Source organism: Nuphar pumila, chromosome 5 (genome assembly GCF_984573655.1).
Source record: "Nuphar pumila chromosome 5, dmNupPumi1.hap1.1, whole genome shotgun sequence".
NCBI lineage: Eukaryota > Viridiplantae > Streptophyta > Magnoliopsida > Nymphaeales > Nymphaeaceae > Nuphar > Nuphar pumila.
Genome location: NC_143253.1, coordinates 57207596 through 57232191, shown reverse-complemented (window position 1 = coordinate 57232191; position 24596 = coordinate 57207596). Strand labels below are relative to the sequence as shown.

At 37.2% G+C, this 24596-nt stretch overlaps 1 protein-coding gene across 1 annotated transcript; it reads left to right on the top strand.

Annotated features, from left to right (window-relative positions):
* Positions 1-6092: 6092 nt before the first annotated feature.
* BGLU40 (beta glucosidase 40) lies at positions 6093-24396 on the top strand. Its single transcript, XM_090007453.1, has 13 exons — positions 6093-6236; positions 10281-10347; positions 12759-12817; positions 14916-14991; positions 15215-15286; positions 15383-15470; positions 16976-17231; positions 17658-17773; positions 17890-18113; positions 18520-18551; positions 18867-18969; positions 22975-23083; positions 24222-24396. Exons 1-13 carry the CDS (start codon positions 6093-6095, stop codon positions 24394-24396), a joined length of 1521 nt encoding a protein of 506 aa, XP_089863579.1.
* The last annotated feature ends 200 nt before the right edge of the window (positions 24397-24596 follow it).

Genomic DNA, 24596 nt, shown 5'->3' with positions numbered 1-24596 from the left:
GGATGACCAGTGCATGAGAGTCTAAGATCGACCCCTTCATCCTACTGGCCATGGAGTGCCACTAATTGATGAATTGTGGGTGTTTTTGCCATTCATTTGTTTAAGGTCATACAATTGACTTATAGTGGGGAGGACCTCTATATTAAATTTGAACCTCTCGATGAACATATTTATGATCTAATCAAATTCTATTATGTCTTAGAGGTTCTGCGTGGTGAACCAATTTAGGGTCTCTCCCTTTAAACTTCTAGGGAACCAATTGATCAAGAACCTGTCATTTTTTTTGTACTTTGTCATATTTTTCATGAACAGAGTCATGTGTGTTCTTGGGTTTCCATTCCCACTAAACTTTAGGAATCTTAGAGAGGTCTCATTATCCTCGTCATTATATTCCTCCAGCAAGAAGTCATCCACAGAGTATTCTCTCTGGTCTATGTTGATGTATCTTATCTTCGAGCTTAGGCACTGGACCATGTCTTCCATTGATTTAATTTGTTTTGTTTGATTCAGATGACATGGTTCAGACTGGACAGGTCAGCCTAGGTCTATGTACTCTCTTCTCCACATCAAACACTTGAGACTCTCCCCACTGACTCTAGCCCTTTTCAAAATCTGACTCTTGGGCTCTCCTGTTCTTCCTGTTGACACATGCTCATTCGCGTTCTGACTCTTGGGCACTTCTATCCCTTCTATTGGCTCGTGCATATTATTGTTCTAGTTGCTTTTGAATCTCTCTTAATTTTTTCTCCATCATTTTCATGCTTTGACTGTCTTATGCTATCACATCATTTTTTTAGATTGGGCTTTGAAATGTGAGGTCTTAAGGGTTCGTCTCCTTATAGACTCACCTGTGCTAGAATTATCCGTCTCGTAACTTGCACGAAGACTTTTACAAGACTAGTGAGAGTGTTGTTCTTTGAACCAAGCTTTAAAATATGAGGTTTCTAGGATTCATCTTTTGGTCGACTCATTTGTGCTAGAACTACGCATCTCGTAACCCGCATGAGAGACTTTACAAGATCGATGAGGATACTGATGTGAGTTAGACTCGGGAAACATTATGGCATTTTTCCTTTTTTGATCGTCCATAAACTCATCAGGAATGTCAGTGTGGCTCCTCTCTTCTAAATTCTCATCAAATATAATATTTTGTATCATATGGGGTGGCTTCCCGTACATGGGATTCTCTAGAGGTGATTCTTCTAGGATAGATTACATTTGGAGTTTTTGGGTTTTTGATCAGGTATTCATTATACCCCAAGCAATTGGTTCACACAGACCCAAACAAGTAACGAGAGATTTTAAAAAATAGTGGGTATCCTAGTTCTACTCAAAAAATGTATTCATAGATCTGTGAGGTCTGTTCGAGTTCTAAGATTTAGGGTTCTCTTCTGAGTCAACACCGATATATCCAAGCTAACAACTTAAGGGTACTTATGTGGATTATCCTGCTCCAATGCTATCACCACCAATATACCCAAGTTAACAACTTTAGAGTACTGGTGGGGGGATCTGAAGAACCAAATGATAGGACAAGAAATTTTTAAAAAACCAAAATAAAAGAGGAGCTCTAACTTAAGAGAAGGGATAAAAAAAAGTATCAAGAGCATACAATGAATCAAAAAAGGTCTCAATCAACCCTAGCTTGTTGGAGATGATATTTTTCCTATTTTCTATATAATGTAATTTTTTTTAGTAAGTATTTCTAAAATGTGATAAGACCTAAGCCTAATATTTATGCATGTGTCTAATGTAAGATTACCTATATGTCAGATAAATAAGTAAAAAAAAACTAAACAGAAGATCTATAAGAAAACAAAAGAATGCAACAATGAGGTCTATCAGATGGCAAAACCTATCGGTCGGTCGATCTATCAGATGGTAGAATCTAACAGATAACAGAACTTACCAAGACTACAGGCAGAGCGAACAACATTGTCTACAGATTACACTGTCCTCGAACATCAAAAGCCTAGCAGATAGCAAAACTGTAGGCACACGAGTCTGCGAATGGCAGGTCTGTAGATATGTGGGTATGCGGATGACAGAAGTTGGATTATAAAATGTTGTCAGACGACGATCCTATAGACATGCGGGTCTGCAGACGACAAAAGTCGAATGACAAAACATTGCCAGACAGCGATCATGCAGACACGTGGGTCTGTAGATGGCGAAAGCTAAATGACAAAACGTTGTTGGACGGTAGAAGACGAATGATAAATAGTTGCTAGATGACATAAGACGACAACAAAAGGTTAGCAAATCGACAAATAGGGTTTGTCATCCAAATAGTTTGTCATCCGAACAATTTGCAAACTAAATTGTTTAAGTTGTTGCATATATATCTCATCTTTCTGATCTCCATTCAGGAAAGTCATTTTAGAATCAATTTGATATAGCTCTAAATAAAAATGAGTTACGAGGGTCATGATTATTCTCAGTGATTTTTTAGTTATTTATAATCAATGCCCTCCAATTGAGTGAATCTCTTTGCAACAAGCCTAGCCTTGTACCTCTGCACTTGCCCTTTAAAGTTTGTTTTGATCTTAAAAACACACTTACAACCAATAGGTTTGACTCTATCAGGTCGAGATACTAGATTTCATGCTTAGTTCTTTGCCATAGAGTGAAGGTCTTCTTTCATGACTTTGGTCCAATGTGTTGATCTATCACTTTCAATGGTGTTTGCAAAGTTTAATAAATCATCATCAATATCTATAAAATCATTGGGCTCTTATAAATATACCACATAGTTAGGGTGAATAGCAAATTTTTTGGTCCCCATGGACCTCCATACAAGTGCAACACAATTGATTGTTTAATTTAAACATTTGTATCTTGTTGTTGTATATCCTCATCAGCAACATGTTCTACTTGAGATTGATTGTTATTGAATGGATTTTCCCTAACATCATTCAAAAGGACAATAATAAAAAAAAACTGGTTTTTTTCTTTGTAGGTAAAGAAATTGAATCTTATAATTTCAAATTCTAGACTTTGAGGTGCATCTATCCTGATAGAACTATTTTTAAGAAATCTTGCTTTGTTTGTTTCCATTATTTGTGGTCTATGAGATGGACAATAGAACTTAACACCATTTGATCATTCTGGAAAACCAATAAAAAATTCACTCATCGTTTTAGGATCAAAGACTTTTATATGTGGGTTATACAATTTAGCTTTAGTCGAATATCCCCATATGCGCATATATGACAATAAAAGTCTCTTACCTATCCATAACTCATAAGAAGTTTTTAGAATAACCCTAATAGGAACCTTGTTTAATATATGCACTATTGTCCTATGAGCTTCACTCCACAAGGTTAAGGGAATGGTCTCTCAGAAATTCTTTCACTGTCCTACAGTGAGAGATTGTGCCTCGAATATTCTTAAACACTCATGATTGCAAAAGCAACAAGCTAGGTCTATTTGAGTGCTCCCGCTTCTCAGAGGTCACCTTCTCATTGGATGTGCTTTGCTCTGTGAGAGCAAGTAATTCGTTAGTTCTTAAAACTAAATCTAAGTCCATGTAACCTAAAGTGAACAACATAATTTTTTTTCAACAAAAAAAAAATTATTCATCTAAAATGAGAATATTGCTAGAATCGTCAATGATCATGGAACCTGGTATAACAAGAACAAAAAAAAAATCAAATAAATGTTCATGCAAGATTCATATCGAAAGGGCAAACATGAAACTCTTTATTATTCACCTTTTCTAAGGTAAGCATAATAGATTCATTATCATTCTACTTTGGTGAAAATAATAATACTTAAAGTTGTTTTTCCTCCTTAATTCTCAAAGAATTGACTTCAATTGGTGAAACTAATAGATCCTGTAACCAGATACAATTCAACACTATACATATGGGTACGAACATGCTTAATAGACTGATGTATATACTTGCTATTATACCATATGTGAATTTGTAACACAATGACCTGCCTTTGGGTAGAATCATTGCTTCATAAAGTCACACACAATCAAATACCATCCACGGAACCCTCAATCAACACAACTCAGATTACTTTGGTGATTGCAAGAGTGAGTTGATTGAGATCTTTTACTGTAAGTATAATCACATTGTGAAGCGTGCCACATCACATATACTTTGAATTTAGTCATAATCTCATGCTTAAATATCATAAACAACTCAAAACAATATAAAATAAACATAATATCATGCTAAAGTCACCTTCCATGATAAAAATACCATATAAAAGTACGAGATAAATGACAAAAGCATACTTTTACAAGTAATACCCGAGATTGAGTCTAAAAATGGCCTTGAATGAGCCCTTAAAGACCCTGAATCGGTCACTGAAAGCCCTCAACTGGCACCAAAAAGCATTGAACCGATCTCATAAAGCACTGAACTAGTCCTAGAAACCCTAAACCAATCTCCCAAACCCTTGAACCAGTCTCCAAACCCCCTGAATCGGTCTCCAAAATCCCTGAATCGATCCTAGAAACTATGAACTGGTCCTGAAAAGCTAGAAATCAGTTTTAAAATATACTAAATCGATCCCAGAATGACTGAATTGGTTCCTGAACCAGTTATGTTCCAGGGTTAACAGGGTTCAGTTCTTGACTTGATCCAATCCATAGATTCTAACCCGATCTGCCAAAACAGACCATGGGCTCGGGCCAAATCAAAAGATCCAAACCCGGTCCACCCAGAATGGGACACTCGAATCAGGTTTTGGATCAGACCCAATCCAATTGGATACCGGGTCTCCTATAACCTAATGTTAGCCCAAAGGGATAAAAACAACCACTTACCAAAAGCGGCCATGAATGGTCTGGATGAACCTTTGGTGAAGGCGAGTAGAACCCTTGAACCCTAGACGAGATGAGAAAATGATAACAGACATCTGTAGTACTAATCACGCTACCATGAGTCTCCTATTTATTATAGTGGGATATGGTGGGAGGTTTCCATAACTGTCCTACGACCGTAACCCGCAATGATATGAACAACCACAATCATTTGGACCCTTGATGTACGTACCCGGGTCAATATGGGTCATATCTAAGATTCGATCTGACTCAAAAATCCAACATGTTCATGACCTCATGACACATGTCCTACTTTATATTTTGAACTTGCACATCGAATCCGTGTCATGAGTTAGCTCATGCCGGTGTTTTTTGTGGCATAACCATAGTTATCAAGTAACAAAATTGATACAAGAAACTATGCATGAAGCAGAAGCTGAGAAGCGAGTGTTAGAAAAATAGTATGAAGCAGGAAGTGGGAGAGAACTATATCAAGCAATTATGCAAGCACATGAAAAAAAAGTTAGAAATATGAAGCATGGGCAGAAGCAAATAAGAAGTGACATTAACACAAACATAAAACCATATAAAACCAACTGGCAAGCTTGTCATAAGAAAGTATTAATTTTTAATAAAAACTTACATAGATATGACGAAGCTATTGAGAAGTGACAAAAACGAGAGGGAAACATTAAGAAAGCGAAAGAGGATCGATTAGGGAAACGAAACAGAAGAGGGCTTTCCACTAATGAGAATCAAGATTTCCATATTTTGAAAGCAGCTTTTCTAAAGTCTATTCTTCTTGCGAAAGCCATGAGTTTTCCTCTTTCGAAGTGAGTTTCCCAAGAAATGAGCTTCTCGATATAGCAAGAAGCTTTCGATAACTATGAGCATAACCTTGAACTCCAATCCCAATAGGAAACCATGAGCTAATGCCAACAAAACCCACCAACAACGCATGTGGGTGAGCGTCCGGCATCCACTTTGTCGCAATATAGGAAAACTATTAGCTAATGCCAACAAGCCAGAAGAGCTACTGTCCTCCCTTTTGGGAAAATCCAAACATGTGAATTCATGAAAAGTAGAGTGCACGACATAAAGAACCATACAAGAAAAAAGAAAAACAAAGAGTGTGAAATGAGTAATTCCAGTACCCAACGATTGCAACTCACCCTGGGACCCACTCCCACTAACCAGCAACTCTCACCCTCCTCCATTTATACACATTGACATCAAACCAAAATAACAATAATCTCTCTCTCTCTCTCTCTCTCTCTCTCTCTCTCCAAAATAGGCTTCCTTCACTTGTAGCATGGGGTACAGAAATGGCAGTCAAATTGGTGCACTCCTGGTGATTGTTTTAATCATTCAAGGCTTTTCTTTTGGCACTTCGGACATCAACAGAGGCAGTTTCCCAGAAGGGTTTGTGTTTGGAACCGCTTCCTCTGCCTATCAGGTGAATTTTCAATCTCTTTATCTTCTACTTCATGTAATCCTTAGTTCTTAACAGGAATCTTGGAGATCAGAAATCACATCACCTCTCCTTTTCTTGTTTTTCTTTGTGATGGGAGTTTTTTATTTTAATTGGATATATAAATGGAAAAACTGCCTCGTTCCCTGGCAAACTCATTAGTGTAAAAGCCCCAGATCCCTCTTGCCAATAAAAGAGTATCCCCCAACTTCGGCCTTGCAGCAAGGGACTTGCACCTATAGGTTTCAAACTTATCATGTCTCTTCGATCTGGTGATATTTACGACTCACTCAGAGCTTTTGTGGAGGGAAGAACAGGTGCAATGTGATTGCACACTTTTGGTGTGCTGCTGCATTTGATCACCCACCATGTGCTGTTGGCCCAGCAGATGACAGGTTGTATCCCAAAGATAGAGAGTGATCAGGTGCAGCAGCACACTGAAAGTATGCAATCACATTGCACCTGATCCTCCTTAGCTTTTGTGGGCATCATATTAGGAAAAGTTTTGGAATGGTAAAGTTTTCCATCTTGCTCCATTTTCATTTTCACTGTGGAGAAGATTGCATGTTCATCCAGTATGTGCTCCGTTTGCTTAGCGACCACAACGGCATTCTGGTAGCAGCTTTGCCGGCACGTATTGTGGAATTGACTGAAACAGCTGTGCTTTGGGGGCATACGTGCCATATTAGATTTGTTTGAACTTTTTAGCGTTTTCTTCTCTAAGCAACTATTCATACAGCGTTTATGTTTGGTACTAACGAAGGTACGGAATTATTGAGGTAGAAATCATAGTTTCAAACTTTATCAACTCATTCTAAGCACAGATGTATTAAGCATGGTTCGTTTGCTAAGGATCAAACCTTGGATCGTGGTTTTTTAATGTAAAAATGCCACTTTTTAAGTCATAAAATTTTGGTACATCGAAGGCCATTGATTTTTAATGCTTTTGAAAAGCATATTTACATGCCACAATCATGTAATTCAAAACCTATTTTCTACTAAACAAACATAGCTAGTAGCGCACATAAATAGGTTGGATCTACGAAAAAAATCTAAAAAAAAAATGAAGGGTAGGTGATTTCTACTCAATAGTTTCGTATCTTCATTAATACAAAATATTAACCCGTATTTACATGATCAAAGATATGCCATAAAGCTTCACTCATCTGGTAAGGACGACAACTCATGAACGTCACCAAGTTGATGGGATGTTACTAGTTTGAAACCCACGAATGCATGTCCCTTCTTGCAATGTCAAATCCTAGTGTATTCTCTAATGTGCAAGGAGAAGGTTTCGGATACGAGCTTAGCTAGCAAGGTGGTTTTTCCACCATTATGAGAAAAAAAAGAGTGGTGAGCTTTAGTTTGTGAAAGGAATCCTTGGCACACACGCAATATATATAGCTTCTAGGGTGGTATTGTACCATCATAACATACACTTGATTTTCATATATCTAAGCTCCAAATGCAAAATCTAACTTTGGATCATGCTTAGCATGCCCTTTTTACTGTATTCATGTGTTAAAATTACTGAAATATGATCTTTTATACAATTTTTCAACCACCCTTATTTTCATAAATTGTGAGCCGTTGATTTTTTGCCATCTTGAAAATATAATTTTATAATGTATCAAACATGACAAAACCTTGTAACATAGTAAACAAACCATGCTAAACTCATCTGTATGGTTAGATCTACCATTTGAGTGCTAGATCTACACAAACAAAAGTGTATACTGCCATATGGTATTATGGTACATAACCACCATATATTTTTTCACACACACACACACACACACACATATATATATATATATATATATATATATATATATATATATATATATATATATATATATATATATATATATATATATATATATATATATATATATATAGACACACACACTAGAATATGAGAACTAGAAATATGAGCACTAGAGTGTGAACCGAAATTTTCATGAGTTTTTATTTTTTATTTTTTCTTAAATCTAAAGTGATAGAGAATACAAATATAATTTAGATTAAGCAAACAACCAAAACTTTATCCCTTGAAGCCATCTACAATGATTTAGGATACAAGATTGTTGACATTTTGGTGCATTGCGGACTGTTGATTAAGCTCTTGAAACACTTGAATACATCATAATCTCATTATCCAAATTTTGGTTTATGCTAGACAAGCCATGAAAAAACATGTCTACAGGAATAGATCTATAAAAAAAGTCTAAAAAGATCTAAAAAAATATAGTTTTTCCAATTAGATAGCATGTGTAGTTCACTATAGATGTGGTTCTTTAAGTAAGATTGTTGTTTGCACTCGTATCTAATGAACCAAGCATAACAAAAAGTATAGAGTTGATGGTGTTGTTAGTGGTGAGATCATGTCGGTTCATCTAGGGGCATTTGAATCAAGGGATTCTAAACTAGGGTGGGCACACATAGAAAGTAAAAGAAAAAATAATTACTAATAAACTATACTAATTCGCAACTTGAAAAAAAAATCAAATCTCTAATCCTACAAAGCTTCATAAATTATGTATTTATGCTAACTGTTAAAAAAACCTTAATATTCTAACCAAAATCAAATTAAGCAATATTCATGGATTCATGCTTAATGGTAATTAAAAAAAACACAAAAACCCCCTAAAACCACAACTAAACATTTATGTCATTCTAAAACAACCAAATCAAATTTTTAATTCCTACAAACATTATAGATTATGCATTTATGTTTACTAATAAAAAATTCTTAATATTCTAATCAAAATCAAATCACACAATATTCATGGATTCATGCCCAATAATAATTTTAAAAACACAAAAATCTTAAATCCTTAATTAAACATTTATGTCATTCTAGAAAAAACAAAACAAAACCCTAACTTTTATAAACATCACAATTATGAATTTATGCTAATTGATAAAAAAGCTCTTAATATTCTAACTGAAATAAAATCATGCAATATTCATGAATTTATGCCTAATGATAATTAAAAAAATACACAAAAATCTTACAAAAAATTATACATATATGTTAATTAATAAAAAAAATTTAATATTCTAACAAAAATCAAATCACACAATATTCATCGATTCATGCATAATGGTAATTAAAAAACACACGCTATTGCATCCCCTTGCTGGTGATGTGGGTCTGCCACCTTACTCGTTGTTTGGACATTTGTTGGGGACACACTCATTAAATATGAGTATGCCCGGCCCCATGTGTCCCCCCACGTAGGCTGGCCTCTAGTTGGTAAAATCCTTAGATCCCCTTGCCCATTGAAAAAACAAACGGCCTCTTATTGACCCCATGATGGTGATGGTGATGGTGATGGTGATGGTGATGATGGTCACTGCTCTCCTAAACCAATAATGATTGTCACTGTAGATCTTCAACACGTCAGGTTTGTATTGGGTACTCGACTCTAGCTACCAGTCTAACCAACCTGGACTCCAACACCTGGGTATGGGCATATAAAATGCGTATCAGCCAGAATATTAATTGGGTCGACCCGAACCCAACTCAAGAAATATGTGGGTCGGGTTTAAGTTCTGATTTTTCTTAGATATCTGACTTGACCTTGCTTGACCCAAGTATTCTACATGTATTTTTAGTCAATATAATTAAGCTGCTTAAGTTATATGGACATGGATTTGGGATTCCATTTTCTTGCATGACCTGACAAAATCTCAACCTTAATCCCACAATTAGTTATTTGGGCGGTTTTGGGTACACCGTAATGGACCGGATAATGGATCCATTGACAGTCAGCCATGATCCTAAGAATCACAGTTCCCGAGTTCTAATCAATTGTGACCTGCAAACCAAGCCCTTGGTAGTTTCTTTCAATTGTGACCTGCAAAATTGCTGCATTTGGTACAATTGACAGTACCATACTATCCAGCAGACTTCATTAGCTGTTTAGCATGCGGATGCGATTTCTATAGGTTATTTAGTGAAAACTTGCTAACATCTCAAACGGTGATTTAGCCGTTATTTTTTTTTTCCTTTTTACTTTGCAGTATGAAGGAGCTTATAAGGAAGATGGAAGAGGAATGACCGTGTGGGACAAATTCTCTCATTCTTTTGGTAATTTGCAGCTGCTGTTTTCATTCGCCTGATTCATTTTTTCTTCCGTTTTTCCTACACTAATCATTTTCCAAAAGGGAAAATTTCAATTAGGGATCACCCTTTTGCAGATTTCCAAAAACAGGTCTCATATTTCTGATTTTTTTTTAATTAACCATGGGTTTGGTGGGAACTGCCAAATGGAGACCTAGTATTAGCATTCATCATCTGCATACTTGTTTTCCTTTTAGTATCGCATATTGCCTTTTGGAGTTGAAGAACACTTAGGCTATGTTTGGGAGCCTTGAATCGGTGTAGGGATGGCAGTGGACGCCCTGCCTCGCCCCCTTTGGATAGGGGATGAAGGTTAAAATCTATCCCCGTGTGGGGATGGACTTACGCTTTTCCCCGTTCCGCCCTGTCCCCGTCCCAATCCCCGCCAAGCCCCCACCCCGCCTCGTACCGTCCCCAATCCTTTAAGGGATGACTATAAACTAAGGGAAAACGGGCCCCACCCTGCCTCGCCCCCGTTTGAACCGGAGATGGGGGGTGGAGGTTAATATTCATCCCCGTGCCAGGATGGAGGCGGGGATGGAGGTTCGGATTTTGAGATGGGGCGGGGGTGGAGACCTTGTCCCCCACCCCAGTCCACTGCCATCCCTAAATCGGTGGTTGTTTTGTGGTTTCTGTCATGCTTTCATACTGTCTTGCTGTTTGGGAGCAGTGGCGCTGCTGAAACAATGGGTTGCCACATTTAAGCTCCTTTCACAATATGTTTTTGACAACTCCATCTCTCAACAACACACATTGGCAAAACTATATTTTAGCAACACTGAAACAGTGTTTTCATCCCATTGCAAGCCACCCAAGCCTCATTTACCTTGGCGAGAAAGAAAAGGGCGCTATTATCATCTGATACAATTTAAGGAAGATTGGATAATGGTAAGGATAAGCCTCTGTTTGGCAGTTTCCAGAAAGTGGAATTTTCTCTTTTTAAAAATAACACGTGTATTGGAAAAGTGGTAACTGCCCAATACCTCCCAGAGGTGGTAGCTACCAAATCCACTTTTTACTCTTTAGTGTAAATATAAAGAGGCACGGGTCAGGTTTACCCGGACCCAATCCGAACCAAACCCTATAGAGTCTGGGTATTATGACAAATAAGAAAACCCAATTAAGACCCAAGTCCGGACTCGAAGGTCCAATTAATACATGGACCCAGGTATAGTTTGTAAAATTTTATACCAGACCTGGGCCCGACACAAGTTCCAATTAAGACCCGCAATTTTTCAATATAAAAAATGATAAAATTATTATTTTACCGGGTCTGGTTCATGTAGTTGTTATCGGGTTTGGGTATGATTTATCTTACAGTAGACCCGATTAGACCTGGGTACGATACCATACCCAAAAATCTAATCCAAGTCTGGTTTCACCTGAGTCCAAACCAAACCGGAAGTTTGGACATGTATCTACCAAATGCACGAACTCCCATATGAACTGTCAGTTTCCAAATAGAACTGAAAAAGAAAAAAAAATTGCCTTGGGGATTAACTTCGGCAAAAATAAGATTTTGGGAAAGCAACTTTCATTTTTGCACATGTATCTGATCTATGTAGGACTTGTTTTCCAAATATTATGTCATGTCTAATTATTTTACAATATGCCAACACCGTTGGCAGTGGTGGACACCGGGTTTGGGCCGGCATTTTAAGGCGTGATGGGGTCCAGTCCAAGTAGCCCGACCTGCTGAAGGGTCAGGCTGGTTAAACATGGTCACATACACCAGACTTGGTGAGACTTGGATCCAATCAGAGCTGAACCGTTTATGGCATTAGGTTGAGCATTGTGATGTTTCTCATGCTTCAGAGTTTTTTATGTGCTCTAAGAAGGCCGTGAACAGATGGACCTGCAGGGTCCATGAGCAGATCATTTGCCTAAACTGAGTGCAAGGCTAGACCCCCCCCCCCCCCCCCCACGGCTCAGATCAATAATTTTGTTGATAAAATTGGGATCTGAATTATATCATCTATACTTTTTTTAATTTGAAAATTGCTGTTTTCAGCCATTTTTTACTGGATCCAGTATCTTCATGTAAAATTCAGACCCCGATTTAACCTTGCACCTCACTGGATCTAGTTCTGATCAAGATCATGGATTCAAACCTATTGCTTTAAGTTCAGCCTCATATTTGGATCAACCACGGTGTGGCCTGTAATTAGGGATGCAAATGGGTCGGCTCCAGGATGGAGGTTTTGCAATTTTTGGCTGTGTCGGATCTGATTCCGAGCCGAATCCGCATGTATTTAGCTGTTCCAGATCCGAACCGTTTGCATCCCTACCAGGCCTCTTAACTCATTGATCCTTGCAAGAGAACTACAACTTCATCAATCATAAGTTAATAACACAATTCAGGCGTTGCCCCTATGCAGGTAAGGTGCTGGACTTTAGCAACGGAGATGTCACAGTGGATCAATACCATCGTTATAAGGTACGCAAACCGCTACTTCTTAGGTCACCACATTGAGCTTGGCTACGGCCTTCATCCCCTTATCTGTTATGGTCCGTTTGGTTGTCACGTTAAGCATGACCAAGTTTCTGATCTCCAGCATTTCTAGAAATTCCCATGGGGATACCACGAAAAATTTTGCAGTAATTATAAAAATTCCACCAAGTTGGAGCATATGGTTTGAGATCATCAGGTTAATGGATTCTAGTCTTGGCACTGTGCCTAATACTGTGGGCATACTTTATGCATGGAAAAGTAAAAACAGAATAATTTACAAAAGACATGCCCAACTTTTGTCACATTTAGAAATTCAGGCTTAAAGTTTGAAAAATTACATATAACTGCTTAGGTTAAGAAAGTTCTCATCTACAAAAGGAAGTTTTGTAAGTAGCTTACTTGCTAAGACCTGATGCCTGCTGATGCATTATACATCTGGTATTCACCTATATCATGCAACAATGAGAGAGGAAAAATAAATGAATAAAAGAAAAGAAGGTTCCTCGGAAATGGTGCAGCTCCACCAGTGTTAACAATTTGTTATTTGAGCCCACAAGGGCTCCTCTCATCTGGTAGGGGCGACACATTATAAGTTCGAAACCAGTGGTGTCTCTTGTCGCAAGGTCGAAGCTGAGTACTTCTCGGTGGGCAGAAGGGACCTTAAGGGTTTTATCAACGGGCAGAGCCGTACCTGTGTTTTATGGAGCCTGAGGCCGAGAAAAAAAATGGGCCCCCCTATTAATAGTAGGAGTTCGGGGGTAGCGCTTCCGATTTTTTTTTAAAGAATCAAAATAACAATAAAATGGGCCCCTCAAATTTTTATGGGGAGCTCGGGCCTTAAAAATGGGCCCCTAAATTTTTTTTTGGGCCCAGGAGCCCTGAGGCCCAAGCCTCATTGGCCTCTTTGGTCCGGCTCTGTCAACGGGATGCTAGCCAAGGTGCGGTCGGTGATGGGTGGCTTCCCTTGGATTATCCAAAAAAAAACAAATTGTTATTTGGGCAGGTTCAGGTATACCCTAATGGGTCTGGTACCCGCATCATTGACAGCCTTACTCTAGTGCTTGAATGCTCGGCAACCCAAACACCATCATTTTTTCTTGTGTTTGAGTTGAGAGAGAGAGATCTATTTAGAGACCACGTCAGGTCAGTGGTAATATCATCGGAGGTTCTTGAATGCTCGGCAACCCAAACACCACCATTTTTTTCTTGTTTTTTATCTGTTTACTTTTTGTGCTTTAGATGCAGTTCACCAAGAAATCAATGGCTCTGAAAAATTTTGTGCAACCTATCTAAGAAGTAAACTATCCAACAATGGTGTGTGGGCAGGGGTGGCTCAAGAGAACTTGAGGCCCTAGGGATATTTCATTGGAGTCCTATATTTTTTTTCATATTATTTTTCATTGGATTAAGTAGCAGTAGGATTCTTTATGGTGCGTTCCACAATTTTGAGAGCCGTTGATGTCCTCCATGAACAGCATTTAAAGCATCTCTGAAGGCTCCAGCCACAGTGGTTGGTGCCATTCATCTAGTAGATGAATGGCATCAAAGGGACCCAAGGATAAGCCCTCGGAGTTTTATGCTGACAGAACAATGACAGTAAGTATGGCAGGTTGAGCCAGTGCAGCTAGGTCTCTGCACTTGGGGTGGTTTTTCCAGTTAAAAAAAAAACATTTGAGACCCTGAACTTGATTGTAAACCATTTTTTCAAGCCCTTCAAAAATCAATAACTACAAAGACTGAAATATAAAGATTCTTATATGGAAACAACTCAATTCAAAGTGTGCTTCCTAATAAACTAAGGATAATCATCCCTCTTTGGGAGCAGTAATCACATCAGTTTCCCCGCCAGTGTGCTCTTGGCTGTTTGGTGTTGCCAAAACACTGCATTGGAAATAGAGTTAGGCAGCCCCAACACGGCATTTCTGACATAATTTATAAAAAGATATTTTTGGCAACTCCATCCTTACACCACATTTTGGCAAAACCATATTTTGGGGACACATGAAAACAGTCTTTCCACTCACACAAGACTGGTGGGGGAAGAGAAATCTAATGCCTCTTTGTGAACATGCATGCAATGCAGGAAGACATACAATTAATGGCTAACATGGGAATGGATGCGTATCGTTTCTCCATTGCGTGGTCTCGTATTTTTCCTAGTAAGCAGGAAATCTGATCAATGCCTCTGCATTATTTATCTATTTATTTTCTTTTAAAGGCAAACTGGTGTTAGGTTATTATTCAACGTACTGCTGGGTTTTGAACCTACAACGTTCCACCACAAGGAGACGTGCACTGACAGCTTCTACCACTGCATTTATGCCATCAGGAACATCAGCTTATAAATTCACCATGTTTTTATTTATTTATTTTTGCTTGCAGATGGCACCGGTTCTATAAATCAGGCTGGGATTGATCACTACAATAATCTCATAAATGCTTTACTGGACAAAGGTAGAAATACACCTACTATGACGTGAGAAACATTAGGTAGTCACTACAAAAGAGATCAATTTCATGTTAATTATTGGGGAACATTGGAAATTGCAGGAATTGAACCATATGCGACATTGTACCACTGGGATCTTCCCCAAGCCTTAAACGACAAGTATTCAGGCTGGCTCAGCCCCAAAATAATGTGAGTTCCTTTATCAGTTGAGACTGACTATATGCATATGTTGTGTACTATTAATGATATGCTTTGACGAAACAAATTTGAAAATATGGTGGAATTGATAGATAAATCTTGAGCCCCCAAAATAATGTATGTTCTTTTATGAGTTGATTCATATTATATACGTGTGCTCCGTATATAGCCTTAATAAATGTTTTGACATAACACGTTTGAAAATCTGGTGGAGTCAGATTCATAAATCACAAGGCACTAAGCTGGTGAGGGGGCTCTTTCCTTTAGTGCAATAACATGCATTTGTTACACTACTCCCACTTAAGGGAAGCCTCTTTCCTTCCAAAGGGTCATTTTGGAGGGAAAGTGCTTCCCCTTGGAGGAGGTATGAACCCATTTTGACAGAAAAACTGCTTTTGTGCATTTATTATGTGGGTTCTACTATATATTTCTCATGGATATGTTTGTTTGGAGGCCTTATTTCCTATGAAAGAGAGATACACTCGTTTATGAGGTTAATCGCCATAATCCAGTATCACGTTTTACCATGTGCATGCCAAGATTAATTCACTGTTTTTTATGATTCATTTTTTCAGAAGATTATTGGATTAGACGAAAATCTCGTGATACAAAATTTTGTGTGGAAAAGTGAGAAGTACCATCTAGTGGCTATACCTTGCACTTTCCATGACTTCTATTTCTAGGAATCATAACGACTGAGAATTCCTCCGAGTGTGTATCAGGTCAGACTGATGGTAATCCATCAGAGGTCACCCTGATGCTGCTCATCCATGCAATGAACGGCATCCCAAATATCATGGTTGGACTCTAGATCTGCTAGATACCAACCGGGGCTCCAATTGTCTGGCAGGAGCAGTTAGTGCACGTCACCTTGTGTTGGGACGTTGCAAGTTAGAACCCCAAATGGTATGGTTGTATAACTAACACCCAGCTTTCTCTGTCGAAAAAAGACTCTACGTCTGCTAGATGGTCCCACGTTTGTTTTCAAAGCCGTTGATGCCCTAGAGGAACGGCGTCAAGAATTTGCAAAATGAACGGCTGAAAACATGTAGTTCAACCATGATATTTTGGATGCCGTTCATCGCATGGCTTACCGTCATATTCACCAATTGTCATATTGGTGAATATGCTGCAACTATGTCAATGCAGCACAGTTGCATTACCTTGTAGTAGTGGAGCATCAATTTCAGTTTTTGGGATTTGAACCGACAAACAATTTCAGTTATGCAACCCAGTATAATGAAGTGTGGAACTAGAAGCCTACTTGGACCACCATCAGTGGGTGGTTGGCGTGATTTATATGTTGGTGGCAGGTCAAGTTTTGGATTGACATATTTGTAGAACAATATGGTTTTCTCTAATCTCTATAATATTCAGTGGTTAACTGTTGCCATCTGACTGTTTTCATATAGAACATGCATTGGATGCTTTGTGGAACATCTGACTGTTTTCATATAGATTAAATATTTGTTAATTCTGTTGTTATGTGATTTCAGAGATGACTTCGCAAACTATGCGGAGACATGCTTTCAAAAATTCGGTGACAGGGTGAAGCACTGGATCACCTTTAATGAGCCACATACATTTGCAATACAAGGATATGATGTTGGACTTCAGGCACCAGGAAGGTGCTCTGTTCTCCTTCATCTCTTCTGCAGTGCAGGGAACTCAGCTACTGAACCTTACACTGTTGCACACAATGTCTTGCTCTCACATGCTAAGGTTGCCGATATTTATCGAAGAAAATATAAGGTAATAACCTCTGAGAGGGGAGGTTTCTTGATTGTCTCCAGAACATGTGTGCTTGCTTGCCTCTCTCTCTCTCTCTGTGTGTGTGTGTGTGTGTGTGTGTGTGTGTGTGTGTGTGTGCATGACTTGCTGCTGTAGCTCACTAATATGCTGGCTGCAATAGTGAAATATGGGTAGTAACTAGTAAAATGACTGAGAATACACCCAGGTATATATGATTTTATTTCTCTTCAAGATAATTTTAGCAGGACAACAGTAGTGCTTTAAAATTTTATTATGTAGGAGTTGCTTATTAAACAACCAGAATCAATTTGAGAATGAATAGACAATTTTTCCTTTTATAAGGACCATTGCTTTCATTAAACAATAGTGACAATAGAAGATTCATTATGGCAAATTAAGTTAGTCTGATTGTATGAGAGATGACAGACTCAACAAAATGGATCAATTGGAATAGCATTGGATGTGATGTGGTATGAGTCAATCTCGAACTCTTCAGAAGACATTGCAGCAACACAACGAGCACAAGATTTCCAGTTTGGATGGTAAGAATATCATTTTATTGACATGATGAGCTTTTCAGATCTTTGTGTAGATGGTGTTCCTTTGTTTCTGGTAGTCATTGGCGGACCTATTTTTCTTTTCATTTGATCTCCATCAGGTTTATGGATCCACTGTTTACTGGAGATTATCCAAGCTCAATGAGAAGCCGAGTAGGAAGCCGGCTACCAAACTTCACAGAAGATGAATCAGCTCTGGTTAAAGGGTCTTTAGATTTCGTTGGTATAAATCATTACACGACATATTATGCAAGTAAAAACTCTACCAACATAATTGGAACCCTCCTTCATGATGCATTGGCAGATTCTGGTGCCATAACTCAACGTAAGTATTTCTGTTTCTGTACTGCTATAGCTTCAACGTAAGTATTAGTAATAGTAACTTGAATACGAAGCAGAAGCCAACAACTTCCCTGCATGGTCTTGGATGTCAAATTCCCCTTTTCTACTGTATGTTTTTAGAATTAGAAAATCACTTTACATCAAAGGGCTCTCAATCCTTTTGTGCATTAACAGCTTGATGAAAGTTGAAAATGGCAGTCTGCAGTATGATTTTCTGTAATCCCATATAATTGTTCACAGTAGCACTTAACAATGGGGAAAAAATGCCTCCTAAATGAAAAATGCTTCTCGTGAAGGGGATAGTACATGTAAAACTTCTGAACTGACATTTTCCTCATTACATCCTTGTGCTGACTCTGTTTCCTTACTTTTTGCTTTTGCGTCTCCAGCCTTCAAAAATGGGAAAGCCATTGGAGATAAGGTACTTACCCAGTAATATAGAATTTTACATATCATGGTAAATGCTTTTATGAAAGCCTGTCTTAATCTTCTCATCCATACCAGACTAGAATATTAAACTTTTTATGAGTTTCATCACATTTATGATTGAAAATCTGATGTTTGTTCTTATTTGTTTCATTTCTGCACCAGATCCATACATACCAAACTGTGCACAAGTCACCTAGGCCTTAACTCCCAGCTGTAGAATTGCCTTTTAGAGCCAATGCTTGCTTTCATGTTTATAATTAAGAGAGATATTACATAGCTAAGCACATACTAACTGGGGGAATGGCAGGCATCTTCAATATGGCTTTACATTGTGCCTCAAGGGATGAGAAGCCTGATGAATTATATCAAGAACAAGTACGGGAACCCTCCTGTCATCATCACAGAAAATGGTAATTATATAATTAAAGCATATTTTGGTGGCATTTTCCAAGCTCATTTTCTTTCTTCTTTACATTGGCACCATGATGATCTCAAACTATCACAGTTATTTTGGTCAAAGGTTGCTTGTTAATTTTATATATTCAAGAAAAGAATACCTGTTCATTTCTCGTGAGCAAGTCAATTTACCCAAAAATGTATGTAACTTTGGGCTCCTTTAGTTTGATCTCAAATTAGGATTCAGCCTACTGAATGAAGCTCAGTTAATATTTAAGCAAAATTGTCAATGGGCCAAGTTTGAGAACAACAGAATTATAAAAAAAAAAATAGAGAAGAAAAACAGAGGACAAGAAAACAAATCGAACTCTCGGACAACCCACTTCTCTTAGATGCATTCCTCATCTCGAGGAATGCATTTGTTAGGACCCGTTTTTATTATGACCATTGCTAAGTCCCAGCAAGACATCATGGTTGCATCAGTTTTTTCATCAGTCTAAACCTGTAGATATGTTTGTTTTTGTGACATCCTTTATATCTTTGTTTTTTCAGAAAGAAACAGAAGAACTTTATATCAAATTGATTCAATGTTGAATATTTTTATGATTAAGTGTGATATGATCCCTTGACTTTTTTCTATCCAAAAAACACCTCTAAACAAAAATAATCCAAGACATGTTTTCTATTGAGTAAACTATGATACACCACAAGTTGAGAAAAAAACAAATGCAACTATGATTTTTTGCAAGGTCCAGACTCCAGACAAACACATTTCTTATATGTGTGTGTGTGCATACATTTTTTTGTAAATACATTTCTCATATGTGTGTGTGCATATATAACACCTCAATTTTTAAATCCTAAAAATCATGTTTTTTTTTTGTAAATACATTTAAATCTCTTTATAAAATTGCAGCGGAGTAAAATCAATCGGAACTAAAACTTGGCACATTACTTCTTATAACATTCACATTCATATATACATTTAATAAAAATCAAATACTTATAAATTGAATCAAATGGTCATACATGTCCAAATTAAATATAAATGTCCATTATCAAGTTAAATCAAATATCAGAGTCTTTGAGATATTAAAAATGCTCTCAATTCAAAACATCGTAGGTGTAAAAAAGGTATGGCTTGGTCTCCGTTGCAACCTCTCGCCATCGCATATGAGATCACTCACTTTCTGAAAACATTAATATTCATAGAGTCAGACAAAACTTGTTTCAGTAAGGTAAAGCTATACCAAACATGTAATTCAAAATACGTAAGCAGGAACTACTTTAGATTTTCATGCATTTAACAAAATTATATACAAACAAATTTAACATATGATGCAAATAGTCTAAGTAAGCTTATAATGCAGAATTTAACATTTATCAGTCATTCATTCACACTAAAATACTTCAGGTTGCATGAACAAAATTAACCAATGCAGAAGTTGATTCTCATGCATGAACCAATTCTTATCTTTAATTAAATTTTCTTTATTATATGATGCATGTTATGCTTATCTAATGCACAATCATTTATGTTATAGTTTTCAAAACCCTGTGGGTACAAACACAGGGAGAATTCCTAGGTCTGGGCCACAGCACAAACATTGTTTTCAATCAAAAAGTGATTTTATCCTGGATGGGCACCATTTGCCAGTAACGGGTGAGGGACACAAAGAGCGAGAAAAGTTCTCACACTATCATCCCGATGCATTGGACTTTACTCATGAGATTTTGTATCCTCCACATTGTAGTCAAATGTGGAGGTTTGCCTATCTTCCTGGTTGGGGAGGAGCAACTTTTTGTGCTCAAATCAGTACCCACGAAGCCAGATTAGTACTACTTACCTTCTCCCAGTGAGTATCAATAATTTTATGTTACATGTTTAACTTTTAATTATTTATTTTACATACAACATCCATTTAACAGTCTCATTCAATAAGTTCAGCCACTTCAGAGTCTAAGGATGCATTTTCGAAACCTTTAGTTCGAAATCTTAGCATGTGTTTCATTCCTTTCAAAATTGAGCATGAATGCATAACAAGGAATTAAAAGTTTATTTAACATTAGATACATCTATTCATTTACATCATTTAAATTACATACATGGCAGTCATATGCAAAAAATTGCAGCATGTTCAATAATATATAACAATCACATTCAATATGCATAATGGACACTTTGGTTTGTCCATTCGATATAGGCCACAAAGGCATGCTTGTTCCTTAATAATTTTATCAATTTGTGTCTTATAAGTGAGCACTTCAATTCCCTTCAGTAAACTCATAATTTTAACAGTTTATAGCAGCTAAACATTCATTCAAAATAGCATATACACATTCGCATAGTTTTCGCTATAATTAGCTAGTTGGATTCTAAACCGGATCCAAACTCGCAAAAACCTAACTTTGTTCAACTATTATAGAGACTACAAAAAAAAAATTAGTTAATGGTTAGAGCTTAATTTTTTACTGTTTGAAGAAAATTTTGTCAGCTTTTCTATGCTACAAACCGTTAGTAAAAATTCATCTAAATGAGGAAGTTACGAACGTTTTGGTATAGACCTGCACTTTTCTATTTTGATTATCACAGAATTGTGCTCAGCCTATGAATAAAGCTCAAAATTTTATAATAGATGCAAAAATTTGCTTTTCAATACAATAAACCTCTCATCAAAACTCCTTCAAACGAGTAAGATACGAGCGATTTATCGGTTGGGTGTTAGGCCAAAAATACGTAATAACGAGAATATGCATTCAGGTGGGACCAAAATGGGCCACTCGAATTCATATTTTTTATTTTTTTTCTATAAACAAAAATAAAAAAATTATTCTATAATTCTAGAATATGCACATGCACATACACTATGATCTCCAATTAAAATTTGCATAAAAATAATCATACATATCATGGTTTTTACATACTAAACTTATCAATTTTTTTTCTTAGAAACTCGATAACACCTAAACAGATACTTTCCTATAAAAAGATTGTAGAAATTGCTTTAATTTTTACAACACATCTATATGAACATAATCTACTAATCTAAATCGAATTTTATAGAAAAATAACTGAGTAACATGTGTATTTTGCAGTTTTGACAGTTTTATTTTATGAGGAATCAATTTTCTTGAGAAAATTATTTTTAGAAGGGTTTTCTTTCTAAAACCTCTTTTCATCACATGCATCAATGGCCCTAAACCAAACCCACATATGGGAGACAAGATTTAGGGTTTGTACTTATGAAAAATCAAAATAATTCATACCCATGAATTTTGTTTTACGTATAGAACTTAGAACTTTCCTACCTTTTTAACGAAAAATCGATCATACGTGTGTAGATTGCTCTTCTAATACAAATCGGCCATCTGGCATGAATGACGGCCTCACCCACGACCTTCTTACGCTCCTCACATGATCGTGGATGCCTCCCTTGCTGATCCAATGTTGAAAACACCAAGGGTTTGGTATGAAAAAAATGAGAAGAGGAATTTCTTGGAGAAGATAAAGAGAGATTCGAAAAAACAAAAAGAGGGCAAATAGGGGTATTTTCTTCATACTTGGATTTTTTTCTAAATCCTACAACACAGTGCCTACCAAAATTTAAAATTTTTTATATAAAATTCAATAAAGAAAAATGTGAAAATTCAAGAAATTTTCTCAAAAAATTATGGGCATTACAATGTATGTACGCGTTATGTGTATGTATTATGTATGAGCCTACCTGAGTAGAGCAGCCTTTGCTCCATCAGACTTGACTGATTGAATGTGATGGAGTCGTCACATATGCCTGTTGAACCAAATTGATCCTACTTGAGCCAGAATGAGCTCTTTGTGGAGCCCAACTTAGTCAAGTAGCAAGCAGCTAGATTCACTTACCAGTCCTAACCACAAAGCACTGTGTTGTTGACCCTTAGCCCAATTGTATCGTCCCTAATTTTTTCGGTTAAGAATATCAAAGAATGTGTCGCTTCCATAGCACTATGTTTGTCTAATGACATCAACCGTTGTGTTACAGGGATGGATGATGCAAACAACCCCTTGATCCCCATCAAGCAAGCACTCAAGGATGAGAAAAGGATCAAATACCATAATGATTATCTCACAAACCTGCTCGCTTCAATTAAGTAAGTTCTTTAATATGAAGCAATGGTCTACTTGTATTTCATACGTTTTGATCTGGGGTGGTCTTGGACAATGTTAGGTAACTCTGGACCTAGTGTCTCATAGCTACCTGGCCGTTTGATCCACAAAATTACCATGGTTGATATGGACTCAAGTCTGATTTTTAAGCTTATAAGCTTGACCCGAGTTCGAGCGATCTATATATTAATAATAGAGATTTTACCAGGTCTGCTTCTTGCTATCTGACCCACACCTAGATCTGGTCCTGCCTAAGCCAGGCAGCATCAGCCCATCCCATTATATTCTAGGCTAATTGGGTTCAAACGTTCGATCGAATATACTACAGTGAATTGATGTCTATCACTAGATTAAGAACACGTTTTCTTGGCCTACCATTTTAGTCCGATTCCAATGAGAAATGGAATCTTATGAATCAGAATCATATGGGGTCAGATGAGAATAATTCTTACTGCAAATGGGAAACAGACTCTCATGCCTTATTTTCTCATGTTTGCTTAAACATGAGAAAATGGAGCAACATGAGTCCTCTCAATTGTGTGAGAGAATGATTCTCGTGGGGGCTAAACACACCATAGCGGATCGTAGCACATGCCCTAAATGTGAAGGACACAGTGCACACACGCACACGTGTGCAAGATTGCACGTGTACAAATCTTGGAAAATGACAACCATCTATATGTTCAAGCTTATCAGAGACCTGGTCATGAGATTTTGGCAGAACCTAGGCCATCAAAATTTGAAATTTTCTAGAATATCTAGCTTAACATCTAAATTGCTTGATCCAAAACATGCTTTCTTGCTAGTCCAAAAAAAAAAAAGGCTTGTTTAGCTAAAAATATACCATGGCAGAATCACATGTTAAGTCTAACTTGTTGGGTATGGTTCTGATGGTCATATCTTAAAGAAAAAAGCTTCTAGGTATGTTTGAAACAGTTAAGTATACCTAGAAAGAAAAGAAACTCCATCAAACCTAACGTGATGAAGTGCACAAGCCAGGCTTGACCTAGATTAGAAGATCCACAAACAAGGTCAAGGTTTTGATGAGAAAATTTCTCAAAATGTGACAATGATTTGGTACTAATGCTCTTCTGAAAAAACATTTGGTATATACTAATGCAGGGAAGATGGGTGTAATGTGAAAGGGTATTTTGTATGGTCACTTTTGGATAATTGGGAGTGGGCTGCTGGCTTCACTTCAAGGTTCGGGCTCTACTTTGTGGATTACAAAAATAACTTGACAAGGCATCCCAAGGATTCAGTACAATGGTTCACAAACTTCCTCAAATCAAGTTGATTATATACATTCAGATGATTATCACATAATTTGTTTTTATACAATGGTTGACAAAAAGGAATAAATTTAATTTCAACATAGATTGCCTTATTGAATCTCTCTCTCTCTCTCTCTCTCTCTCTCTCTCTCTCTCTCTCTCTCTCTCTCTCTCTCTCTCAAAAGATAAGAGTGGGCTTCTACGTTGGTGCGTAAATTTCTCA